The sequence below is a fragment of the Phascolarctos cinereus genome, unplaced genomic scaffold, assembly GCF_003287225.1.
Source record: "Phascolarctos cinereus isolate Bilbo 61053 unplaced genomic scaffold, phaCin_HiC Scaffold_726;HRSCAF=1367, whole genome shotgun sequence".
Taxonomy (NCBI): domain Eukaryota; kingdom Metazoa; phylum Chordata; class Mammalia; order Diprotodontia; family Phascolarctidae; genus Phascolarctos; species Phascolarctos cinereus.
Genome location: NW_027556098.1, coordinates 321,146,309 through 321,172,582, shown reverse-complemented (window position 1 = coordinate 321,172,582; position 26,274 = coordinate 321,146,309). Strand labels below are relative to the sequence as shown.

The following is a 26,274-nucleotide window of genomic DNA, read 5'->3' as shown; positions in this document are numbered from 1 at the left end:
TTACATATAGTAAAATGTTCCTGTCTTTGTTGTTGCTGTTTTAGTGATCTGACTTTTGGGTGTTCGGTGGAAGTCCAAGGGGTACTGGTAAAAAGTCCTTATAAAAAGCAAAATGTGGAACTGAAGGCGGACAAAATTGAAGTCATTGGACATTGTGATCCTAAGGTATGCTGTTTGATTCTAGCTCGTCATATGGCCAATTTGGGAGATCATGTTGAAAATATTTACAGCTTGCTTTCCAGTGTCCCTTCTTTTAATACACTCATCTACAAGACACTTGGCAACCTGAGGAATGCAAAGACAGCAGCAAAAATAGTTTAGGTATTAAAGCCTTAGATTAATGTGGGAAAAATAATTGGTTTTGCTTGTGCATTTCTGTAGCGTTTGTCACTGTTGAAACTGGGCACTTTGACAGATGTGCCAGCTTAACTTGGAAAGCAGAAACAGCAAGGGCTGGACCAGTTTTTTTACGTTCTTCTGCATGTAAATGCCCGAGGTGTGATAAGTGAAAGGCTTACATGAGGAATCCATTCTTGGTTTTTCTTTCCAAATGTGAAATCTTTGTTCAGCTGGAGTTCCAGTAACAAGAAATTCTGCTGAAGTGGAAACTTAGTAAATGCTTATTTCTGTTTTTGCCATAGTGCAGGTTAGAGTCATTTAAGTTGTGTGTCTAGAGTGCTGGAGAGATCGTCATCTAATATTTTAAGGATAAAAAACAAAGGAAGGAGAAGGAATATCTAATTATTTCAAATCAGAGTTTAGTTGATGTAAGGAAGACTCAAGTTAAAAGGGGTGAGGTAGGAAGTTTCTTAAGCCACTTTAGATAACACCTTTATTTTAAATCAGATCTAAATTTTGTAATTTTTCCTAGCATCAGCCACATAGCTTTGTATGTAATGGTTGTATCATATGGCAAGAAATTCTGGTCAAATTATATAAAATTGGGTACTGAGACATCTGGAAAATAGACTGCCAGAAAAGAACATATGGAGCACACAGAAAATTGGATAATGATCAGTAACTTTTTCTTCCCTTTTTGAATTGTCATTCTGACTTCATTTGATGGCTTTTTTGATTCTTGCCATTTATTTTTCAGTTCTTGAGTAGTCTTCTCCTTGCTAATGTTGGTATGGATACCTAATGGTTCTTTGCTTGCTGTATTGTATCATTTGAATATAGGCATTAGAGAAAGGCTGGGTGGTTAATCCCAGTTTTCAGTTTATGTAGTCATTTTTCTAAGGCTTCATTTGGTTTTGCTTTAAAAGCACGCGTGTGTGTGTGTGTGTGTGTGTGTGTGTGTGTGTGTGTGTGTGTCCAGGACTTGGGAAAAAAAAAACAAGCCAAAAGGAAACAGATTATGGGTATAATAATTTTAATAAGTTCCTTTTTGTTACCTTTGTATTGTTTTCATGGAAATTTTTACTTTAATATAAAATTATGTACTCTAGTGGCTCATTATGATGTTGTATTTGTTGAGGGCTGTGCTAGTTTAGGACAGGTTCTGACAAGCCCTACCAAGCTGGGAAGATTTCAAGTCTAGTCTTATTAAGCGACTGTCTCTTATCGATGGACCAGCCTAAGGAAAGGCTTATCACCAGAAATTTGATTTAGATAGAAATTATAGCCACTGTTACTCAAGAGAACACTTTCTACGAAGATTTTTAAACAACACTTTTTAATAATACTTTTCTTCTGAGGGGTAATGATCCATTCACATTGGTGGAAGAACTGATGAAATCAGAGGTCCTTAAAAGTACTGCAGTATACATAAATTTTTGCATATTTTTTGATTGAAAACATATTCTTGTAATGCTTTTGCCTAGTGATATGAGAGCAGGAAGTTTTGTTTCAGTTAACAAGCATTTATTTAGTACCTGCTTTGTGCAAGGCACTGTTAGGCATGAGGGAAACAAAGATAAAAGCTGATATAGTTTCTGTCTTCAAGGGGGGATGTGTTGGTGAAGAGAGATTGATGTATATAACAGATAACTCTAATATAAGTTAAAAAATGATGTTGTGAACAACCATATGAGAGAATGATCTGGATCACTAATGTAGCGTATTGTGTGCAGGCCACCTAGCACTTGCCTGTTGGGTCCTCATAGCAGGGCTAATTAATGCTCCACCCATAGGGTTCTAGGGGTAGTCTAATGTAGTTGCTTTAAAGCCCTCATCTGCTGTTTTCCCCCAATGTTGACTGCCAGTAATTACTGTTTGAATATAATTTTTTGTATTTTTTTCAGCAAGCAAAAATATTTTTTCTCTCCCTTCTGCACCCCCTCCCTTTGGAAAAAAAGAAAAATAAAATAAAAACAAAGCTTGGCAATGCATAACAAATATACATAATCAAAACAAATTTCCACATTAGCCTTTTCCAAAAAAAAAAAATATATATATATATATGTATATATATATATATATATATATATATATATATATATATATCCCTGTCTGAATCCATTACCTCTTTGTCAGGAGATGGACAACATGTATCATCATTGATCCTGTAGAATGGTGGTTTTTTTCATTGTGTTGATCAGAGTCCTTAAATCTTTCAGAGTCATTTGTTGTGTATAAATTGTTCTTCTGGTGCTGTTCACTTCACTCTCTATGAACTCCTCATACAGATCTTTTCAGGTTTCTCTTAAATGTCATTTCTTATTGCAAATTTTTATTTCATCACATTCTTTATTATAATTTGTTCACCTTCTGTTTCAGTTTATAGGCACCCCCTTAGTTTCTCGTTCTGTACTATAACAAAACCTAATATCATTTTGACCAGTGATCTCTCCTCAATATCAGTTAACATTAGCTTTTACAAAGGGATATTTACTGAGAAGATATGATAAAGATATAATAAGTACCAGTGGAGTACTTTGAAACTGGGAGGCTACTCCCCCTGACCACCTTGGTTCCTGGGAAAAATGGACTTCTCAGACATCAAGTGGTGACTACCAGCATTCTTCCCATAAAGTTCATTTCTGGGTCCAGCATAGCCAATGGGAAGAGTCACTCCCTTTCCTGAAGGACAGGGGTCTGTCTTGGCGGCCGGGTCTTTCTACTTCTGTTTTGGGTCAACCAGGTTGCTCCTCAGAGTTGGCTTCTCACAAGGATTAGGTGCTGGAGTTCTGTTATGGTCTTACTTGCTGCACTTCTGGCAGCTCTTGGCCTCTCAAAGCTTACAAGGTCATATTCTGTTCCATTCTACTCATTCACTTAAGATAAGGAAAAAATAAACACGAACTATCCAAACCAATCCATTAAGCATTTATTAAGCTCCTATTAAGTGCTAGGCGTGGTGATAGACCCTGGGGATACAATTAGAAAGAGAAAGATAGTCCCTGCCCTGAAGGCATTTATAATCTAATAATAAAATAATCACAAAACTGAGACTGAAGAAGGAAGAAGTAACATGTATTCATGGCCACCTGACATCCAGGTGAGCAAGGGGCCTGAGGCCCTTCCCCACATAAAGGCCCTCAACAACTCTTCCTCTTCCTCACTTGAAAGCCTCCAGGGAAGAGACTGAACTTTTGTCTGTTCAGGACTTTCATTTTCACACTTAGTTCTAGCTCAGAAGCTAATTTAAAGGGTCTACACCTGTGCAATCCTCTGCAGCAGAAAGGGGAAGGACCCCTCTGTCATATCACACATTTCCTGAAGCAGACTCAACACACTTTTACGTGAGTTGGTACTAGACAGAGCATATTGCACATTATTCAAGGTTTGGGCCCTCATTGACCATTCCCTCTAATAAAAATAAGAGAAATGCAATTCCAAACATCCCTGAGGTTGTACACACCCAGTAAACTGACAAAAGTTAGGAAGTCTGTGTTGGAGAGTGTGAAGAAAGAAAAGCACATTAATGCATTGCCTGTGGAGCTGTGTATTAGTTCTGGAAAGAACTTTGGAATTAGGCAAACATCCTAAAAATATCCAAACCCTTTGACTGGGACATTTCACTGCTAGGCAAATTTAAAAAAAAAAAAGCTCCATAGACAATAGAATATTTATAGCAGCACTTTTTGTGCTTTTTACCAAGACCTGAAAATAAATTAGATGCCCATCAATTGGGAAATGGCCAAACAAGTTGTGGTATGTGAATGTAATGGAATATTACTGTGCTATAAGGAATGACAAACATGGCACAGAGAAAAATTTAACATGAACTGATGGAAAAAGAAGTAAGCAATGCAAAAAAAACCCCCTCCAAAACAGTATAAAAGAGGGGAACCACAAAACAAATGAAACTGAGTGTTGAAAAATTATAAAGACCTATCATGACCCCAGAGAAATGTGAGAAGACACCTTCACCTACTCCTTTGTAGAGGTTTAGGTCCACATAAAACATCAGATTTTTTCAGTGTGTTAATTGGCATTCCTGAATTATTTTTTCTTTTCTTTTTTTACAAAAAATTCTTTGTTAAAAGATATTGGTAAAATCTGTTACTAAGAAAATAATGGTATACATAGGAGAAGTCAGCAGTGTGGCATTTCTAGGATGGAGGGATCGCCATATCTCCAGCTGGAGAAATCAAAAAATAAATTGTCAGTTAGCAGCTCCAAAACTTGGTGGCACCTTACTTGTGTTTTGAAGGCGGGGAAGATGTCAGTGTGTAGAGATGGGAAAGGAGGTGAGTTCTTTTTGACAAAGGAGACGGTATGTCTAAATAAAAGGATAGGGGAGATGGTAAGATAGATCCAAGAACAACGAATCTATTTTAGCTGTAGCTTATAGTTCATGAAAAGGGGTACAGTAAAGTAAAATCAGAAAGTAAAGTTGGGGTCAGGCTGTAGAGCCTTGAATGCCAGGCAAGAGAAGTTGTATTTTGTTTGGTAAATATCAGAGGATTTCTGAAGGTTTGGTGGTCGTATTTGGGTGGAAAAAATATTTTCAGAGACAGAATTTTTAAAAATCTTTACAAGTCTCCAGTAGTATACGCCATTTCATGCAGTAGTTTTAAAAAATTGCCAGATAGAAGGTGGTGTTCAGAACACCATGAGTATGAAGTGATGGTGGGTTTTCAGGAATGTTTTAGGTGATCATCTTGATATTGAACATCTGTAATGTGTATGAGGCACTGTAGAAAAAAATAAAACAAAGATTTGGAATTCCAGTCAGTCATTTTTTAGGGAAGAAGGCAGTTTGGGACAACAGAACTGACATCACGTCTGAAATGTCCTGAGAACTGATTTAATGAGAGCAGTCCCTTCTCCAATGTCTCATTTGTTTTTACTGGTCTTTGGCAGACATTCCCTTTTAAATACAAGGAGAGATATCCTCTGCAATATATTCGACAATACCCTCACCTTCGATGTAGGACCAATGCCTTGGCGTCTATACTGAGGGTTCGCAGTGAAGCTACGGATGCTATACACTCTTTCTTCAAGGTATGTAATTTATTTCAATTTAGTTGATCTTCCTTTTTATTCATTTCTATGAGATAAGTTAAAATGTTTTACTCAGTCTCCTTCCCCTCCCTGCTGCCTGGCCCTTCATTCTGCGATTACCTCCTCTTTACCCTCTCTGTTTCTCTTGCCTGTACATAGTTGTTTGCATGTTGGCTTTCACATTAAAATGTGAATCCTTGCGAATATGGAGTATTTTTGCCTTGTTTTGTATACCTAGTACTTAGCACAATTCCTGGTACCTAGTAAACACTTAGTAAATTCTTGTTAACTTCATATCATTTACTAATAACAACTTACATTTATGTAGTGGGTTGAAGTTTATATTTATAGTTCATTTTAGATGTATTATTCAATTTAATTTTCACAACTATGAGAAATTTCTCTGTTTTAGAGGTGTGAAAATAGAATTAGGTGTGTTAAGTGACTTGTTCAAGGTCATATGACTAGTAGTAGAAAGAGAATTTGAACCCATGTCTTCTGACTCACAGTTTCAGAATTGGAAGGAACCCCACAAGCCATCTAGTCGAAATCCATACCTGAAAAAAGAATTTCCACTACAACATCCCCCACTAAGTGATCATCCAGCCTCATTGAAGGCCTCAAGTGAATGGGAATCCAGGGTCTCCTTAACACATCCCATTCCTCTTTCACGTGGCTCATATTCTTATTCTTAGGAAGTTTTTCCTGACATCAAGCCTAAATTTGCCTGTTTGTGTTTTCTGCTCATTGTTCCTAGCTCTTCCCTGTTGGGCCAGGCAGAACAAATCTAATCCCTCTTCAATATGACAGTCTTTCAAATGCTTGAATAAGACACCTATTACATACCTCCTCAGCTTTTTCATCTCTGGGTAAAATGTGCTCAGTTCCTTTAACCACCTGATGGCTCATGTGGCCCAGACTTGACATCCTTCACCACTCTGATTGCCTTCTTCAAGACACTCTCCGGGTTATCATTGCCTTTTCTAAAATGTAATGCCCTAAACAGATCACAGTAGTCCAGATTTGTTCTGATCAGAGCAAAGTACCAAAGGTCCTTCACCCCCTTATTCCTGGAAGCTCTGTCTCACTTAATGCCACTCAAGGTGGCATTAGCTTTTATGGTTTTCATGTCACCCTATTAACTCTTATTGAGCTTGAAGTCCACCAGAACCCACAGATATTTTTCAGAAAGGCTGCTGTCTAACCATTCCTTCATCTTCTTATACTTACAGAGTTGATTTCTTGAACATTTGTCCATATTCAATTGTGCCTTATCAGATTCAGCCCAGTTTTCTAGCCTGTCATGATTTTGGAGTACGCTCACTCTGTCATGCAGTGTGTTAGCTATCTGTCCTATCTTTGTGTCAACTGCAAATTTAATAAGGTTTCTGTCTATGCCTTTATCCTTATCATTGTTAAAAAGAGTGTTAAATAACATAGGGCCAAGCACATATCTCTGGGACAATGTGACTGGATACCTCCTCCCAGGATATACTTATATATGTGTGTACATATATATATATATATATTTATAATATATATAAGCATATATATATTCTACCATGTGTATTCTAGAATACACATATTCTACCATATATAAGCATATACACATGTATATGCTTATATATGGTAGAATATGTGCTCCTTTAATGCAAAGACTGTTTAATTTTTGTTTTTGGATCCTCAGTCCTAGGCACATAGTACATGTGATAATTAATAATAAAGCATTAATAAATGCTTTTTGATTGATTGAAACATTAATCATTGCTAATTGGGTCTAGCCATTTAACCTGTTCATAAATCTAATTTTACTGTTGTCTAGACCATAACTTTCCATCTTTTACATGAGACTCTGCCTTGAGAGCAATGACTATATTTTTGCCTTTCTTTGTATCCCCAGTTCTTTGAATAGTGCTAGGCACATAGTACTTAATATGCTTGGTTTTGGGTTTTTTTTTTTGAAGTTATACAAAACGCTTCCATAGTAGACATGTTGTAAAAAACTAACTCTATTTCCCTTAATCCTATCCTGCCCCCCCCATTTATTCTATTCTTTCTTTTGACCCTGTCCCTCGTCAGAAGTATTTGCTTCTGATTACCCCTTTCCCAATCTGCCCTCCTTTCTGTCATCCCCCTGCTCTCTTGTCCCCTTCCCCCCTTATTTTCCTGTAGGGTAAGACAGATTTCCATACCCAATTGAGTATGTATGTTACTCCCTCCTTAAGCCAAATCTAGTGAGAATAAGATTCCCTCATTCCCTCTCACCTTTCCCCGTTTCCCCTCCACTGTAAGAGCCTTTTCTTGTCTGTTTTGTGTGAGATAATTTACCCCATTCTACCTCTCCCTTTCTCCTTCTCCTAGTATAATCCTCTCACCCCTTAATTTTATTCTCCAGATATGATCCCTTCATCTTCAACTCACCCTGTGCCCTCTATCATATCTATCTATATATACATATATATAATTTTTTCCCCCCAACTACCTTAATACTGACAAAGGTCTCATGAGTTATAAATATCATCTTTCCATGCAGGAATGTAAACAGTTCAATCTTAATAAGTCTCTTTCCTGGTTACCTCTTCATGTTCCACTTGAGTGTTGTATTTGAAAGTCAAACTTTCTATTCAGCTCTGGTCTTTTCATCAAGAATGCTTGAAAGTCCTCTATTTCACTGAATGACCATTTTTTCCCCTGAAGGATTATACTCAGTTTTGCTGGGTAGGTGATTCTTGGTTGTAATCCTGTCTCCTTTGCCCTGCAGAATATTATATTCCATGCTCTCCGGTCCCTTAATGTGGAAGCTTCTGAATCTTGTATTATTCTGATTGTGTTTCCACAATACTTGAATTGTTTCTTTCTGGCTGCTTGCAGTATTTTCTCCTTGACCTGGGAACTCTGGAATTTGGCTACAATATTCCTAGGAGTTTTCCTTTGGGGATCTCTTTCAGGAGGAGATCAGTGGATTCTTTCAATTTCTATTTTGCCCTCTGGTTCTAAAATATCAGGGCAGTTTTCCTTGATAATTTCTTGAAAGATGATGTCTAGGCTCTTTTTTCGATCATGGCTTTCAGATAGTCCAGTAATTTTTAAATTCTGTCTCCTGGATCTATTTTCCAAGTCAGTTGTTTTTCCAATGAGATATTTCACATTGTTTTCTAATTTTTCATTCTTTTGGATTTGTTTTACAGTGTCTTGATTTCTCATAAAGTCACTAGCTTCCCATTTTTAAGGAAATATTTTCTTCATTAATCTTTTGGACTTCCTTTTCCATTTGGCCAATTTTGCTTTTTAGCACATTCTTCTCCTCATTGGCTTTTTGGACCTCTTTTGCCATTTGGGTTAGGCTATTTTTTAAGGTGTTATTTTCTTCAGTATTTTTTTGGGTCTCCTTTAGCAAGCTGTTGACTTGTTTTTCATGATTTTCTTGCATCACTCTCATTTCTCTTCCTAGTTTTTCCTGTACTTCTCTTACTTGCTTCTCAGAATCCCTTTTGAGCTCTTCCAAGGCCTGGGACTGATTCATATTTTTCTTGGAGGCTTTGGATGTAGGAGCTTTGACTTTGTTGTCTTCTTCTGGTTGTATGTTTTGATCTTCTTTGTCACCAAAGTAAGATAATATAGTCTGACTCTTTTTGCAAGGTTTGCTCATGATCCCAGCCAACTACTTGAATTATAAACTCTTTGTTAAGGTAAGAGTCTGCTTCCAATGTGGAGAATGTACTGTCCCAAGCTTTGGGGGTTTGTACAGCTGTTTTCAGAGATACTTTTAGGGACCTGTAAATTTTCAGTTCTTCCAAGGTGGTATGATAAGGTATCATATGGTATGGCGAGGTGTTTACTCTTTTCCTGGCCTACGCTATGGTCTGTGCGTGACCACAAGCAGTCTTTTCTGTCTTGGAACTGTGACGAGAATTTTCTCTTCCCAGCTACTACAAGCTCCACCACACCAGCGCTCCTACTCACCCCAGGGCCGCCACCCAGAACTGTGATCTGAGATCCAAGCACGGGCAAAGCGAAAGATCCCTGCCTCAGCACTGGCAGAGAGATCCCCGCAATCACCCTCTGATCAGCCACTGGATTCCCCCTCAGTCTGTGGGCTGGAAGCTCAGGAGGCAGCCACTGCCCTGGGACTGAGCTCCTCGGGGAATGGGGCTGAGACCCCGAGCTTCTCTCACTGCAGAAACAGATTTTTCCCAAGAAACCGCTACAGCTGCCCGGGATTCAGTCCTCTGAGGCCTGCTCCAGGTTCGCTGTGGCCTGTGCGCCCACGCCGCAGTGTGCTCCTCTTGCAGCCTGGCGCGATATACCTTTCTGATCAACCATCCAGGTTGTCTTGGGCTGGAAATTTGTTTCACTGTCTTTTTGTGTGTTCTGCTGCTTTAGAATTTGTTTAGAGCCATTTTTTTATGGGTATTTGGAGGGGTTTGGGGGAGAGCTCAAGCAAGTCACTGCTTTCACTCCACCATCTTGGCTCCGCCCCCCTTAATATGCTTGTTGTTGGACAGTCTTTAAATGGTATGAAATGCTTTATCAAAAGTTTCACCAAAATCTAGGTAAATGATAGCTATATACATACACGTGTGTGTGTGTGTGTGTGTGTCTGTGTCTGTGTCTGTGTCTACTTCTTTAGCTATACTATCAAAAAAGGAAGTAGGGTTAATCTAGTAAGACCTGTTCTTAATGATGTCATGTTGGTTTTTTTGTGATTACTATTTCTTTTTCAAGGTGGTTCATTAAACATTTCTGATGGCTAGCTCAATTCAGAAAGGTTCATTACCAGAAGGTTGGCCACAACATGATAAATTCTTTTGGTCAGAATGATTTTTTAAGCTGTCTGCTAAGGCAGTGGTTTTTAATTTTTGTATAATTGACCCGTTTGACAGTTTGGCATAGCCCCTTATCAGAAAAATGTCTCCTCTGCCCATAGTTATCAAAAAATTTTTTAAAACTAATTCAAAGGACCTTGGATTAAGAATTTTTTCTTAAGGTATAATTCTTCACAGGTGAAGGAATTACAACCATAAATAATAGCAGTATTGAAGTAAGCATCATTTCTCTCTACTTTGGGTGAGGAAAAAGGAGGGTGGAAAATATCTCTTTTTTCCTTCTTCTCCAGCAGTAGAGATATCTTACTAGGTATTTTTTCTGCCTTGAAAATGAAGAAATAGATATCCACATAGTATCTAGAGGTTTCCAGGAAACATAGAGAGAACATCTTCCTTTTGGCCAGCTGCAGTCTGAACTTGCCTTTCATATAGTCTGGCCTCAGAGGTGATTTGTGAAAAAGCTTTTGCATCAGTTGTCATCCTTCCCAAGGCTTTGCGGGCTGAGGGAGGAAGAGAGAGCCGTCGGCAGTATTTCACTTACAGAGTCCTTAGTAGCTCCAGGAACTGAGTGGTTTGGTTTTTTTGTTTTGATTTAATATTACTCTTGTGTTTTTTTGTTTTGTTTTAATTTGTTTTGAAAATTGGGACATTTGCCTTCTCTACTGTGGCACCTCTCTTGTACTTTACATTCTTTCACATGTCACTGATAGTGGTTCAGAAATCACATGGTTTTATCAAAGGCAACTAAGTGTTCTTTCATGATCTTCTTGCTTACTTATCTTGGGTATCAATTCCCTATCAGTTATTTTTGTTCTCTTTCCAGTCCAAAAATCATTTGCCCTTGCAGAGAAACAGGAGCAGAATAAGCAGCTCTGTTACCTCTGTGTTTTCAGTTATCATTGTTCCATCTACCTTGAGCTATGGTCCTATCCTTTCTCTGACCTTTGTCTTTTTTTCCAGTGTGACTTGAATTCTTACCTCACCAGGCTTTCCTCATTCTGAATTGTCACACTCCTGGTGCTGTTTTTAGTTTTTACAAGACTCTGCCAAGCTTTTGTATTCATCTATTACTTTCCCTTGCTTGCATATTCTATGCATATCTTCTAAAGGTAAGGTTGATTGTTGCATCCTCTGTGTGTCCATATTGGTCTTTTTGGAAACTACCATTTTTTTTTCCTCGTTGTAATTGTTTTTTCTTTGTGTCTTCAATATTCCTTCTTGAATGCTTCCCCTCCGTCCTTGACTGTTTTCATTTGTAGGATTTTTGTCTGTAGGATCCTCCTGCTGTTCCCCAGAAACTTTTGAATTCTTTTCTCTTAAAATCTGGGGTGCACATTAGACTGTCTGGCTTTCTTCTCTGTCACAAGTTTTAGGAGAGAATAGTCTCTTCTGCATTAGTTTCCCATCATTCTCACCCTAGCAATCAGTGTCTCCCTGGTGGTGAGAATTCAGATCCAAAATAGAACTTACCCCTGTTGGTTCCTTCACCTTTTAAAGGATGAAATTATAATTAAAGCAAGTCAAGAAGCTGTTATTTGCTCTTTTTTTTTCAGAGAGAGCATGCCAACAAATATCTGGATAATTAAAGTTTTCTATTACTTTTGTGCCTCTGTTTCAGGTTCATGGTAGTTTCCTCAACTTTTCTTACATTTCTTCTTTCCTAGGTAGTAATAGAATGTGATGGAAAAAAACCCTCTTCATTTCCTCATTGATCTTAATTCAAATGCTTTCCACCATGTTTTGCTTCCTCTCCCTCCCTCCTCCTCAGTTTCCTTAAGTGAGAATACACCTTTTTCAAATAAGTATACATCCTAATATCACTTAAATAATAGTATCTCTCTCTGCTGCTCTCTGCCCCGGGTGTCTTGTTTCTTTCAAATAAAGTGCCCCCACCAGGGCTATATTACAGTGCATGAGGCTCACACCAACAAATCTCAATTAAATCTGTGAGGTCAAATTTGCCCTTTGTGTTAGGCTCTATAATTTCTCTTGTTGCCAAAACTTTGGGCGTTTATGCATAACTGATGGAGGCTCTGGAGTTTACAACTGGCTGCTTTATTGTATTTTGCCTCCTTTGAGTTTCTGATCTTAGCAGCATTCCTCCCACGTTGTACAATCTCTTCCTATTTAGTTTGATGAGTGTATTTGGCAGTTTTCTCTTGCATCACACTGTCTTAGGCCTAAACAGAACGTATGTGTATATGTGCATGAATGTGCCCATGTAGCACTGCCACATGGTTTTATTGAATACTTGTTTATGTGTACAGCTCTTTGTTGGGTACTGCAGGAACTTTTGAAAAAACATGGAAACCACAGTCCTTAAGACCATAGTCCTGCTGAAGTAAACTAGACTGCAGGTGCTTTGACTTGGGCAGTTTTGCTTTTCAGACAGCTTCTGCCAAGGGAACTGCAGTGAAGAAAATGTAGGCTTGCTAGGGTAAAAACCCTAGGGTAAGAACCCATGAGAATGATGGAGACAGCTGACTTGGGATTAAGGATTATGCAACCTTTCCCCACAGTGGATGGGGGCTCCCTTTGTCAGTGCTGACTCTATAGAACACATGGAGAATCATGCCATTCAGTTCAAAGGAAAGAAATCAGTACTTCCTCTTGGATTTTCTGTGTTACTTTTCTAGATTATGTATGGTCTGCAGGTGTTAACCAATTTAACATGCCCTTCCCTGAAGCTTGTGGCCTCGAGACCCTTTGTGGCCCTCTGGATCCTCAAGTGCAGCCCTTTGACTTAGGTTTGGATTCAGTCAAAGGGCTGCACTGGAGGACCTAAAGGGCCACATGTGGCCTTGAGGCCACAGGTTCCCCATCCCTACCCTGTAACCTCCATCATATATGTGAAAATTAATACAATCCTAGCCTAGTCTCAGCCCTCTTAGGGTTAATGTAGGACCCTTTCTTTAGTAAGCTGTGCCGGATCCAGTTTCTAGAGGTGTGATACTATATGCAGTCTGAAGAGAAAGCCTTTTAATCAGCCACAAGAAAAATTCATATGAGACACTGTCACTTCATTTTAGTTTTAGATCTTCCGACATGCATTCACTCTGTCTCTCCTGCCTGCCATATGGATTTGCAGTAATTTCTTGAAGCACATGCACACAAAAATTTTGGTTACGGTCTAAAAATAATCTTTCTTCCCATATGGCACCAACCACTGGTAAAGTACACCTGCTGTTTTAGAAACATGCATACAATTCTTTAGCCACTAGGTGGTGTTCTTATAACGGCCTTCTTGAAGAATTGAGTTTTAAGATTTTTAGTGAAGAAGACAACAGATTTAAAAGTACATACTTCCTGAATACTACAGATTCATAGATACATATGTGTGTGTGTGTTTGTGTGTATGCATACACACATAATATATAGGTTATATATGTATATTTTCTCAGAACAAAAACTTTTAAAATATACTGCTTTTTCTCCACTGGTTGAAATCCTTTTCTTCCTTCAAGGCCCAACTCAGATGCCATCTTCTGTATGAAGTTTACCTTGATTTCCTTCTAGCTGAACATAATCTCTTTTTCTCAGATTTGCTAGGGTACTTTCTTTGGATCTATTTTTTTGCTTTATTACATTCTACTTTGTATCATACTTATTTGTGCATGGACCATATCTCTCCCAGGAGAAATTAAATTTTTGAGGAGCACGAACTGTTTCCTTAATACAACTTCTTGTTTATAGTAGGAAACTGTAAATGATTACTTAGTTGGATTTGTTGATTGTTTCTAGAATGCCTTTTGCAGCCAGCTTGGAACCCAAATAAGCAGACTGAAAAGAATTTTGTCTAAAATATGAATAAGTAACCTCTGAGTAAAGTTTTGATAAACTCTCCTTCGAGTAAAGCATGTAAACATTATAATGATTTTGGCTGGTCGGACACCTTTTTTTTTGCTCTTATTATGATTCTTAGCTGTGTTCTTGATAGTCAGCAAGCATTATTTAAGGTCTAACTCTGCTAGGCATGAACACTTAGGGCCCCCTTTTTCCTCTTTTAGGTTGTGTTTTTCCTCTTTTTTTTTTTTTAAACTTTTTCTCTGCTGGTGCCTATAGTTTGCCATGGCATCTGAGTGCTTTTTATCTTTACCAGTGGCCCTCAGGTCTTAAGTTGTGGTTTTTTTTTTAACCTTTGCTAGAAAAATAAATACTATTTGATGACTAAATCTGTGAACCCAACTTTTGACTTAGAGGATCCATAATTTGGTCAGTAGGATGTGCCCAAGCTTGTGTTCTGCTGGTGTAGCTAAATGGAACATACAGTTCTCTCTATACCAGAGGTGAATCTAGGTGTATGGAGTGATTCCTGTTACTTGTGAATTTATAAACAACTTAAGTAATGCTTTAAAAGTTTACAATATTTTTTCTTATGTCTTTGAGCATTCATGAAATGGAAATTATATTTTGCTTTAATATTTTCCCTTTCTCTTCTTTCCTCTGGATTCTTCACTTTGTTTACTATATTTGAGCTTACAGGTGATTGTATTTCATATGGAATAAATGATTCATATCCATAAATCTTGCTTCCCAGGAGATAAAAATTTTATGCAGTAATGTTATTGATTACAACTCATTGGTTCTCCAAAAGGTCCTTGTTATGGCACTTCTGGGCATATTGTACTCATATTTAGTACTATTTAAATTCTTTTCTGAAGCTCAAGCTTTGTTTCTTAATATATACTAAGTTACATCATGGGGAAAGTAGTTGACTGAATCCCTTTTGCCTGTCTCTCAAATACTTGAATTTACTTTGTTTTGAAAGGAGACAGAAATTGAGAGATCCTTGTTCTCAGAGTTTTCCTCTGAGAATGCTGGGACATCCTCATTTCCATCAGTTCTGTAGCTGGAAATTTGTGAGATTTTATGTATTTGTTCAAGGCTGATGTTATAGGTTGAAGCAGCACTACAGCTTTTTTGTCGTATGAATTCATCCTTTGCCTTACCCTGATGCATGTATATACTCCTGAATAGTCTGTGACCTATCTACATCCCTAGTCAGAATAAGAAGAGCATGACCTTGGGGTTACTGGGTTATTTCGGTCCCACTAGTATTAACCTTGATGTAACTTTTGTGGTTTACTAATGGAAATTGTCAGACTTTTGATCTGCAGGGTTTTGTTGGGCGCCTCTGTAATGGATACATCTAGGCACTGATGCTCAGGCTCTTCCTTCAGGCAAAAAGAAGTCTCTGTATGTGAAATGCATTGATAACAGTTTGATGTTAGTGTCTTCTCATAAACTGTGTCTGACTTTTTCATCACCTGTTTGTTTCTTTACTCTGTTAATTTTCCTACCTTTTGATGGTAGGACATGGAGCGCACAGCTTCCTGAATAGCATGATGTACATTGATCACTTTGTATTTCCTCGATGACATGGACAACTTTATCATGTACCTGCTTTTATTTTTAGCAATTTAATGTATACATATCTGGTTTTCCTGGCTTTATTATAACAACATTTCTGTAGTGTTGTAACTCTTCTTTAAGGTTTACAAAACACTGTCTTCATGACAACCCTGTGAGGTAGCGTGAGGCAAGCCCTATAATTCCTGCATACAAATGAAGGCATCAAGGTTCAGGGAGTATAAGTGACTATCAGGATTACAGCGTAAGTGCTGTGGCTAATTAGACCCATGTCTTCTGACTCCAAGTCTAGTGACAATGGCTGTAAACTTCTTGTAAATCACCCTTAGGCCCTGGCAATTGAAGTAGGCAGTATGGAATAAAGAAAGCCATCCCTGTTCACACCTCCCTTCCCCCATTCTCCAGGAGACAAGGAAAAAGGATAGCAGCAGTTTGCAAAAGTAAAAATACAAACTATTAATGACAACCTGAAAAATGTTCAAAATTAACAGTAGAAGCTAAATATGTACCCAGTTATTAGAGAATGACTAAGCAGTCAGTTATGGAGGCAGCCAGATGGTTCAGTGGATAGAGTGCTGGGCCTGAAGTCAGGAAGACCTGAGTTCAAATAGGATTTTATATACGTACTAGCTGTGTGACCCTAGGCAAGTCACTTAACTTCTGTTTGCTTTAACTCTGTTTGCTCCAAGTGAAGTTGTGCTTCAGAATGTGGAGGCCATATTGATTTTCAACCTTCTGGTTTGTTTTGAAGGTAATGGAAGTTCTTTGAGGTGAGGACCATTATAGTAATAGCTTACATTTCATAAATAGCTCTTTGTTTTTCAGAACACTTTACCCGTGTTCTCATTTAATGCTTGTGATAACCCTGAGAGTGAGTTAGTGAAAGTATTATCCCCATTTTAGAGACAATAAGAGCTACAGTCAGACATGACTGAACAACAACAAACCAACCATGATTTGTAATGGAATGGACCATGATTCCACTATAAAGAAGGACAAATATGGAGAATTCAGAGAAGGATGGAAGACTTAAATAAATTGATGCAGAGTGAAGTAAGCAGAACTAGGGAAATAACATACACAGTGATTGCACCAATGTAAATAAAGTCAACGTATAGTGATGGCTGTTGTTGTTCAGTCGTTTCAGTTCTGTCCAACTCTTTGTGACCTTATTTGGAGTTTTCATGGGAAAGATACTGGAACGGTTTGCCATTTCCTTCTCCAGCTCATTTTACAAATGAGGAAACTGAGGCAAACAGGTTAAGTGACTTGCCCAGGGTCACAGAACTAGTAAGTGTCTGAAGCCAAATTTGAACTCGGGAAGAGGAGTCTTCCTGACTCCAGGCCTGGCACTCTATCCATTGTGCCACCTAGTTGCTAGCTATAGTGATGGCAGAACTCATCAAATATAATCATCCCTATTAATACTATTTTGCAGAGTTAAAGGGCACATGCCTACTTTTTGTTCACAATTTATAAACTCTATTCTGAGAGATATGTGATAAGGGTATTTGTTTAGTGTTTTTGGTAAGTGTTGGTTGTGTCGAAAGAATATGTATCAGTGATTTTAAATGAAAAGCATTCACCTGGGAAATAGGAATGTTTGTTAGCTTGGTCACCTTGGGCAAGTCACTTACCCTTCTCATCTCATTTCTGAAACTACAGGTGTGGCTTAGATCAGTGGGGTCAAACTAAAAAGGAAATGTGGGCCACTAATCATTAAAGGATCCCTGAGGGCTGCATGTTAACTGATTTTTAAAATGCAATGTTATGTATGGTTAGTGTATTTTTTATTTATCTTGTTAAATATTTCCTGATTACATTTTTATCTAGTTTCACCTGTTTGTTTGACACCTCTGGGCCTAGATGATTATCTAGATTCCTTTCCCAGTTCTACAGTTTTTTGTAATGTCATATTGTGCATAGTAGGCACTCAGTAAGGTTAATGAATGATTAATAGTCACTTGTGAGTATTTCCCTTGTTGGGGGAGGCTCTCCATTTAATTGGATTATGGCTTAACATTCTTGCCTTGTGGCTTTTATGTTACTGATAACTGAGGCTCTTGTAATTGTGTTTTAACAAATATCTGCTAGAAAAGAATTTTTTTCTGTTCCAGGCTAATGGCTATCTACATATTCACACACCAGTAATCACATCAAATGACTGTGAAGGAGCCGGGGAACTCTTTCAAGTTGAAGTAAGTTGTGCTTCAGAATGTGGAGGCCATATTGATGTTTATAATTTTCAACCTTCTGGTTTGTTTTGAAGGTAATGGAAATTCTTTGAGGCAAGGTCCATTATAGTAATAGCTTACACTTCATAAATAGCTCTTTGTTTTTCAAAACACTGTACCCAAGTTCTCATTTAATGCTTGTGATAACCCTGAGAGTGAGTGAAATCTTATCCCCATTTTAGAGACAATGAGAACTAAAGCTTAGAGAGGTAGTCTTGATTTGCTAAAAGCCAGCCCAGTCAGAGCTGAGACGTGAACTTTGAGGCCTTTCATAATGAAATGTAATGCCAAGTACTGTTCTAGGCACTGAGGATACAGACATAAAAATCAAGTAGTCTCTGCTCTCAAGAAGCTTATATTCCATCTGGGGAAACAATATGTACATATATTCAAAATTAATACAAGCTAATGAAGGGAGATAGAAACTAATATCTGGGGAGATAAGGAACAGAGCTTGGAAGGAAACCACCGATTTTAAGAGGTGGAATTGAGGAGGGACAGTCAGCAAAAAGGCACAGAGATGGGGGAGACAGTGTTATGGGTGAGGAACATCAGGGAAGCCAGTTTGGTACATGAAGGGGGGAAGGCTTGAAAAGGGAGTTGGAGCCAGGTTGTGAAGGGCTTTAAATACTTAATAGAATAGTTTATATTCGCTCCTAGAGTTGATTGATTACAGGAGTGACATGGTCATACCTGTGCATGAAAAGATATTGGGGAGAGGACTAATTGGGGCCAGTCACTGCAGCAATTTGAATGAAAGCTGTTTGTATGAGTTGTAGAAGTTTGAAATGAGAAGGTTTGGTCAGATAGATACCCCTGTCTGTTTCATTATATGTCATTATGTAATAGTTCAGCATCTGCACTTGGGAAGGGAAATGGAGAAAATCCACACACAAGTCTTATGTGTCCAAAAGAGATTTATTAAAGCATATTTCATACAGTTGCCTGCGACCTCAGGAAGGCTGGAGACAAGAGGGGTGCTCAGTTCCTCCAGCTTTGTGCGAATATTGGTTTGGGGATATGGATCACTCATACTGCTTGGATTGCATTTGCAATCCTTCCCGTAAGAGAGTAAGTAAGTAGCCCACTGTCCTTACCATCTGCCTTGATATTCATTACTCACTAAGTTCCTTTGGAACTTGGTATCTGCCTTGCCACAACACCCTCCGTTACCCCCAGACGTTGCCATCTGACCTGTTGTTACATCCTCAGAACTGAGAGTCTTTGTCATATGCTTTACTACCATACTGTAAAGACTGCTGGGCCCTTACATCTGTACCTGAACCCTCTGTGATGTGTGTTTTCCTTAATTAGAATATGAGTTCATTAACTGCCTTCCTTTTGCATTTGTATACTTAGCACCTAGTTCAGTGCTTGGCACGTAGTAATTGTTTAGTAAATGCTTTTCCATTGTATTACATATTGGGGTGGTAATGTGGCAACTCTTCAGATAGTATCTCAGCTTTTCCCTTTTTTATACCAAAAAATCTGTCTCTGGTATGTGTTAGGGTTGCTTCATCAATTTTAAGGGGTTACAGAGTTGATATATAGTAGGAAAGCAAGCTGTTAACTATTCCTGCCCATTGCAGACCTAAGCTTTGGAATTTTTGAGCATTGTATTTCGTTAACAGAGCAAAGAAGGAAGAAGGGGATGTAGGGAGAGAATCTAATTCATTATATGAATGAATTTAGCTCTTTTTTTTTTAAACAAAAAAGTCTTTATTAAGTATATATTTACTATATGCTAGGCACTGTGCTAAGTACTGGGAATATAAATACAAACAAGCAAAACAGTTTCTGTCCTTGAGGAGCTTTTTTTTTAAAAAATTTTTTCAATGATCAGAAAAGAATTTTCTTCCCTCCACCTCCAGTAAAAAGAAAAAAGAAAAGAAAAATAGAACCCTTGCAGCAAATATATATGTAGTCGAACAAAACAAATCCCCACGTTGACCATACTGAAAAAATATCTCATTCTATGTCCTGACTCCTCTCTCTGTCAGCAGTTAGATAGTATGCTTCATTATTGCTCCTCTGGAATCATGGGTGGCCATTTCAGTAATTATTGTTCTTAAATCTTTCAAAGTTAATTGTTTTTACAGTGCTCTTATTATTATATATATCATTCTCTTGGTTTTGTTCACTTAAAAGGAATGAGCATTTATTAATTTGTTTGTTTTTGCAAGGCAGTGGGGTTAAGTTACTTACTCAGGGTCACACAGCTAGTGAGTGTTATGTGTCTGAGGCTGGATTTGGACTCAGGTCCTCCTGACTCCAGGGCCTGTGCTCTATCTACTGCACCATCTAGCTGCCCCAATAAGCATTTATTAAGCACCTACGTGGTACCTACAGGCACCGTACATTAGTTATCATATGAAGTCTTCTCACGTTTCTTTGAAACATCATTCCTTTTGTCATTCTTATAACACAATAGTCATCCATGACATTCATATACCATAATTTGTTTAGCCATTTCCCATTAGATGAACATCCCCATAGTTTTCAGTTCTTCACTTTTAGAAAAAGAGTTGCTATAAATATTTTTGTTCATGTGGGTCCTTTTCCGTTTTCTTTGTGAGCATAGGACTAATAGTAGTGGTATTGCAGGATTAAAGGGTATAAAGAGGTTAGTGACATCTTGGGCGTAGTTCCAAATTACTTTGTAGAATAGCTGTACTAATTCACAGTTCTACCAACAGGGATTAACGTACCTATTTTCCAATGACCTTTCCAACATTTTTTTTCCCTTTTTTATTGTCAATCTGAAGGGTAGAACCTCAGAGTTGCTTTAATTTGCATTTCTCTAATTATTAGGGATTCAGAACATATTTTAAACATATAGCTCTTGGTAGCTTGGATTACTTCCTATGAAAACTGTCTGTTCATCTCCTTTGACCATATACCAGTTGAGGAATGACTTTTATCCTTACACATTTGGATCAGTTCCCTATATGTCTTAGAGATGAGACCTTTATCAGAGAAACTTGCTGCAAAGATTTTCTTCCCCAGTTACCTGCTTTCCCTCTAGTTATAGCTGCATTGGTTTTGTTTGTGCTAAGACGTCTTAAATTTATATAATCAGAGTTGTCGATTTTATCTTCTTTGACCTTGTATTCCTTATTTGGCCATGAACTCTTCTCCTACCTATAGATCAGAAAAGTAGTTTCTTCCTTGCTTCTCTAATTTGCTTATAATGTCAGGTTTTATGTCTAAGTTATGATGTACTCATTTGGAGTTATTCTTTATATATGGCATGAGATGTTTGTCTATACCTAGTTTTTGCCAGATTCTTTTCTTGCAGTTTTTGTCATGGGCCAGTTCTTATGAAACCCACTCTTTATGTCCTTGGCAGGATTTCTAAGAAACTTGTCCATGCACAGGTGGTTGGAGCTCATATAGAGAGAACAAAGGTGTCAAAATTTGCTCATTAAATTTCAGATGTAGGGAGCAGCTAGGTGGCTCAGGGGATAGAGCATGTCAGGAGGACCTGAATTTAAATCTGGCCTCAGACACTTGACACTTACTAGCTGTGTGATCCTGGGCACGTCACTTAACCCCATTGCCTAGCCAAAAAAAGCAAAAAAAAAAAATTCAGATTTAACCCTTACTTCTCTTGTGCCAATCTTAAGACTCTACAGCATGATTCTTAATCTGAGGTTCATGAATTTAGTTGGGGAAAAAATTATACCTTTTGTTCTTTAATCTTTGGTTTCTTTTTGCAGTCCTATGCATTTTAATTTTTTGCATTTAAAAACAATTCTGAGGATTCCCTATGCTTTATCAGATTGCCAGAGGAAGTTCATGACATAAAAAAGGTTATAAACTCTTGCACTAAAATATATTGTAGGCGCAGGGAACAGCTAGCCTTTTTAAAAAAAAATACTTCCTATATTGGGGTGTCTTGCATATATGAGGAGGAGTCAGCAAGAAATTGTCCAAAGCTAGAATAACAAAGGGAGAGACTTGAGACATCGTAATTTGTGCCAGTGACCTCATGTAGTTGTTGTGAGAAAGGCAGTATATCAGCGTGCATTATTATTATTAACTACATTGTTCGTCAGTGTACTTTCCAGCATTGGACTCACACCCAGTTTGGTAGTACTTTCCAGCTTAGTAGTACCCAGTAAGCTGTCACTCTGCATGTATATCCTTTTAAAACCTGAGGTCCTATCCCACATGCATGATGGAGATATTAAAATAGGATGTTAGTGAAGGCATGGAAATTAGTCCTTTACTAAAATCAATCCTTGAGGAATATACAGCAAATCATTCAGCTTTTAAAACCCAGATGTTTTCTCATTGTAGTAATGAAGCTGTAATGGACATTGTGTGATCTACAAGCAATATTTATAGCTGGGTTCTTTCTTTCTCTTTTTCTTTCTTTTTCTTTATATATTGAAGTAAGAATTACACACTGTAAATATTGCATTCATCCTTACTAGAAATCATCCTCTTTAAATAATATCTCTGTAGAAGGGTGTGTGTGCAACATGACTAATGTGGAAATATGTTTAATATGATCATGCATGTGTAGCTGTCTTGGGAAGGGGGTAGTAGAGGAAGGGAGGAAAATTTTAGAACTCAGAATATTATAAAAGCAAATGTTGAAAACTAAAAATAAATAATTTTTTAAAAAAGAGGTGAACTGGCATTCAAACACACAAAAAAAGGACGTGTGTGTATGCATGTGCATGTGTGTGCTTAAGATGTGTACACTCATATACTTACTAGTGATACTAATGATAATCCACCCTCAGATTTTGTACAAGCTAGATTTTTAGAGAAATATGACATATATTAGACCAGTAGGTTACATTTTAAATTCCCATTGACCCCAAGGTAGAAAAAAGTTAAATGACAAGAAAAGTTATGATTTAGAATAAGAATTTTAAAAAATGATTACCATCATGATAACAGGAGACACATGTAAAACATCTTAAAAAAAACAGGCCATTTGTTGAAAGGCCTTAATGTTAGATATGGAGAGTATAAGCAAGACAGAATTTTTTAAAATCTCAAACTAATTCAGTAATGTGTGAATAGTAACAGATCTGAAAAATAGTAATTGTATGTTTCTGGCTTAAAAAAAAACTCTACAATTTGGTAATAAGTGCCAAATCTAATTTATCAGATGAATGTGAGTAAATAGGAAGGAAAATAAAATTTTTGAGTTTAATGAATGAAAAGAATGCTGAGTTCATAATATTTAGAACTAGAGAGTTGAGTAATTTTTTGTGTAGTTAGTCTAACATAATTAGAGAAATGCTACAGTTCTAGCTAGCATAGTCCCTGGCTCTTAAGATCTTTGATTTACAAGATTTACAAAATAATCAGCATTTGCATTTTAATAGTGTCCCATCTCTACTGTTTTCAAAAATTACTGCTTCTGAGAATTGCCATCCACTACTGACTGCTTCCTTCTTGGAAGAGTTTATGTCCCTGGCCATCCTGGCAGTGGCAGCCTTCTTCCTCAAAAAGGTTGAAATGATAATTTCCCCCCAGTTTCCTTCAGGACAGATTAGCAGAGATTAGACTTTTGATAGCTTATTTTTTTTTGAATTAGAGAGTACTGAAGTTTGATCACCTGCCACCTTGTTCAGCTAACTAGAATTTGTGGCTTTTACTGAGACCTCCATGTTCAGCCTCTTGCTTTTCCTGAGGGTTCATCTGCATTTGCTGTTATTGCCAACATTGAGACTTTGATCCCAAAGACATCAGTAAATACTTAAAGATAAGTACAAATCTCTCCACTCTCTGCTTAGGAACAGCATTAGAATGAGTGGTGGTAAAAGAAAGTGTGTTCCATCCCAGCAATCTTTTGCCTACTTTCTATTTCTATCACTACTTGAAATCCTTGGTTTATTTTTAACTTGAAGATCATCAGGGCAGCTTAGTAGGAAGAAATAGCCCTTAAAGCGTTCATTAACATTTAATAAGATCTGTTATGGACGAGGATTGTATTGTGTTCTGTAGGGTATAGAAAGGCAAATGACAGTAGCAGTAACTTACATTTGATATTTAGGTTTAGGTAATATTAAAGTTTGCAAAATGCTGTTTTACAGAACAGATCTGAGATATGTAGTGCAAGCATTATTATCCCTATTTTATAGTTGAGGAAACAGACTAGGAAAGGTAAAAGGACCTGCTTTTAGATGCATGGCTAGAAAATGTTTGAGGGAGTTTTTGAAACCTTGACCTTTGGACTCGAGGTTCAGTATTCTCTCTGTTATACCACGATTCCTCATGCATAAGAGAAATCTAGGTCTTTTCCATAAAGTTGGTGAGTTAAAAGGAAGAAGGAAAGTTTTGTTGTTGTTTTTCAATTCACTCTCCTGAAGTCACTCAGCCTTCACTATGTGTCTATGTATTCTCTTTTCATTGCCTCAAGACCCTGAGGCTTTAGACCTGTGTTTAACCTTGACAATGCTCAAGAAACAACCCGAGCAAAGAACTCTGAAACACCTGTTTTTTGAGTCTGGGTTAGATAGAAGAGAGAGAGGTAAAAAGAGCAAAAATTAATACAATTTTCGTAATAGTCCTTTCATTTGTTTTTCACTGGAATATTTTTAAAGGATGTGTTAGCTTTCAAATGGAAAGTTATAGATAGCTTAAATAAGAAAGACATCATGGTGTAGGGGAAAGCCCCTGGACCGGAAGTTGGGCACCCCAGGTTCTGGTCCCAGTGCTGGCAGTGATTAGCTGCCAGATCTTGAGTAAGTCACTTTACTTCTCTGCCTCAGATTGTTTTTTTTAAAATGACAGAGACTACAGTATAAAAAGTACTCGATTCGGAGTCAGAAGACTCCATTCATACTTCCACTTTGCTCTTTACTTCTGTGGGTAAAATTGTTGGTGCTGGAACAAACCAGAACTGAAACTAGACCCAAATCAGAAATTTAGGAACCAACATGGGTTTATTGAGTTAACCAGCAAGGGAGTGAAGACTCCCAGAAGTAACAAAAAGGACAAGGCTTATATAGGTTTTGATTTAGGCAGGAAGTGAATTGGTTATGATGTACCTCAGGATTGGACTGGGTTTGTTGCTGGGGGCTTACAGGGTAGGGATAGGGGAGGTGGTGTCCCTTGATTGAACAGCACTTGTTGCTGGGGCTAGTAGCAGGAAAGACTCTTCTTCATATTAGCTGTCTCTTGTAACCCCACCCTAATAGATAGAACTGTCATTGCTCTTTCAGCAATAAGGAAGGTTGCAGACAAGGTAGGGGTTGAGAGACAAACAGGGTCAGCAGCAAGATAGAGGAACTACAGACAAAATGGAGTTGCTTTGGCTTTCTCTGCTACCCTCACTCATGTGACCTTAGGCAGCCTCTAGTGGGCCCTCAGTTTGCTCATTTCTAAAATGAGGGATTGGACTAGATGACCTTTGAACAATAGACTCTATAATTTATAGTTACTGTGTATATTGGCTATAACTAACTCCCTCTTTACTTCTGCCTCATAGAGTCACTATTTTTTCTTTATCCTTAGACATCATCTTCTGCATGAAGCCTTTCTTGATTCTGTAAATGCTAGGTAATACCTTCATTCCCATCGTATCAGGAGTGGATGAGATGTTCAAGGAGAAATAGCACCTCTGGTGTGAGGGCTTGCTGGGCGCATTTCAGGGCTTCTCATCTACCCTTGGTGTCTACTTGGCCCTCAGCTCTCACCTGTGGCTCCTAGAAGCTGTAGCAGGCACAGTGGCCACACCCAGGTAAAACCATCTCAGGCAGAATGGCTAACCCAGACTGAGGGTAGCCAACAGGCGTCAAACCCATCAGTGAGTTAGGGGGACATGAAGCACTTCCCCCAGCAGAATGGGTAGATAAGAACAATTTATTCCAATGGACATAAAGGTGGCTAAAGCAAACACCGTGCTTACAGCTTGATCAGTTATTGAAGATTCCAGGGTCTTTCACTGCATCCTGTGCCATCTCTAGTAGTCCTGACTTGTCTTGTCACTGGACCTCAATGACTGGAAGAGAGAATGAGGCCGACAACTTTGTTGTACCTCTGCCTCACTTAAATCCAGTTCACATGCAAGCCAGGACATCACCCCATGATGTCATTGGTCCTCTTCAAAAATGAAGCACAAACAACAACAATAATATATTGTATGTAACTGGTTTATGATTTTCTATATCTCCATATAGCTATCTGATATTTGTGTGCTGTATGTATTTTCATATATACTTACTGTCTCCTCCATTAGAGTGTAAACTCATTGTGAGTAGGGCTTATTTCAGAAATAACTAAGGTCCTTTGTAGCTCTAATATCATTTGATCCTAATGAGCTAATCATTAGTATGAAGATTCATTATCATAGAATCACAGAATTTTAGAACTGGAAAGAACCTCACTGGTCATCTAGTTCAAACCATATTCAAACCATACTTCTCACAACAGCACATCTGATAAATGGTCACCTAGCATTTACTTGATGACCTTCACTTGGGGAG

At 38.0% G+C, this 26,274-nt stretch overlaps 1 protein-coding gene across 3 annotated transcripts in view; it reads left to right on the top strand.

Moving 5' to 3' along the window:
• Nucleotides 1-26,274, top strand: part of NARS2 (asparaginyl-tRNA synthetase 2, mitochondrial) — a 156,453-nt gene that overhangs the window by 9,714 nt on the left and 120,465 nt on the right. The window contains exons 3-5 of one of the 3 annotated variants that reach the window (XM_020972288.2): nt 45-165; nt 5,251-5,391; nt 17,705-17,785. In XM_020972288.2, coding sequence (XP_020827947.1) covers nt 45-165; nt 5,251-5,391; nt 17,705-17,785 — 343 coding nt within the window. Of the gene's footprint in view, nt 1-44; nt 166-5,250; nt 5,392-17,704; nt 17,786-18,762; nt 18,893-26,274 lie in introns of those variants that run through there. The other 2 variants (XM_020972291.2, XM_020972289.2) reach the window with 2 other exon arrangements.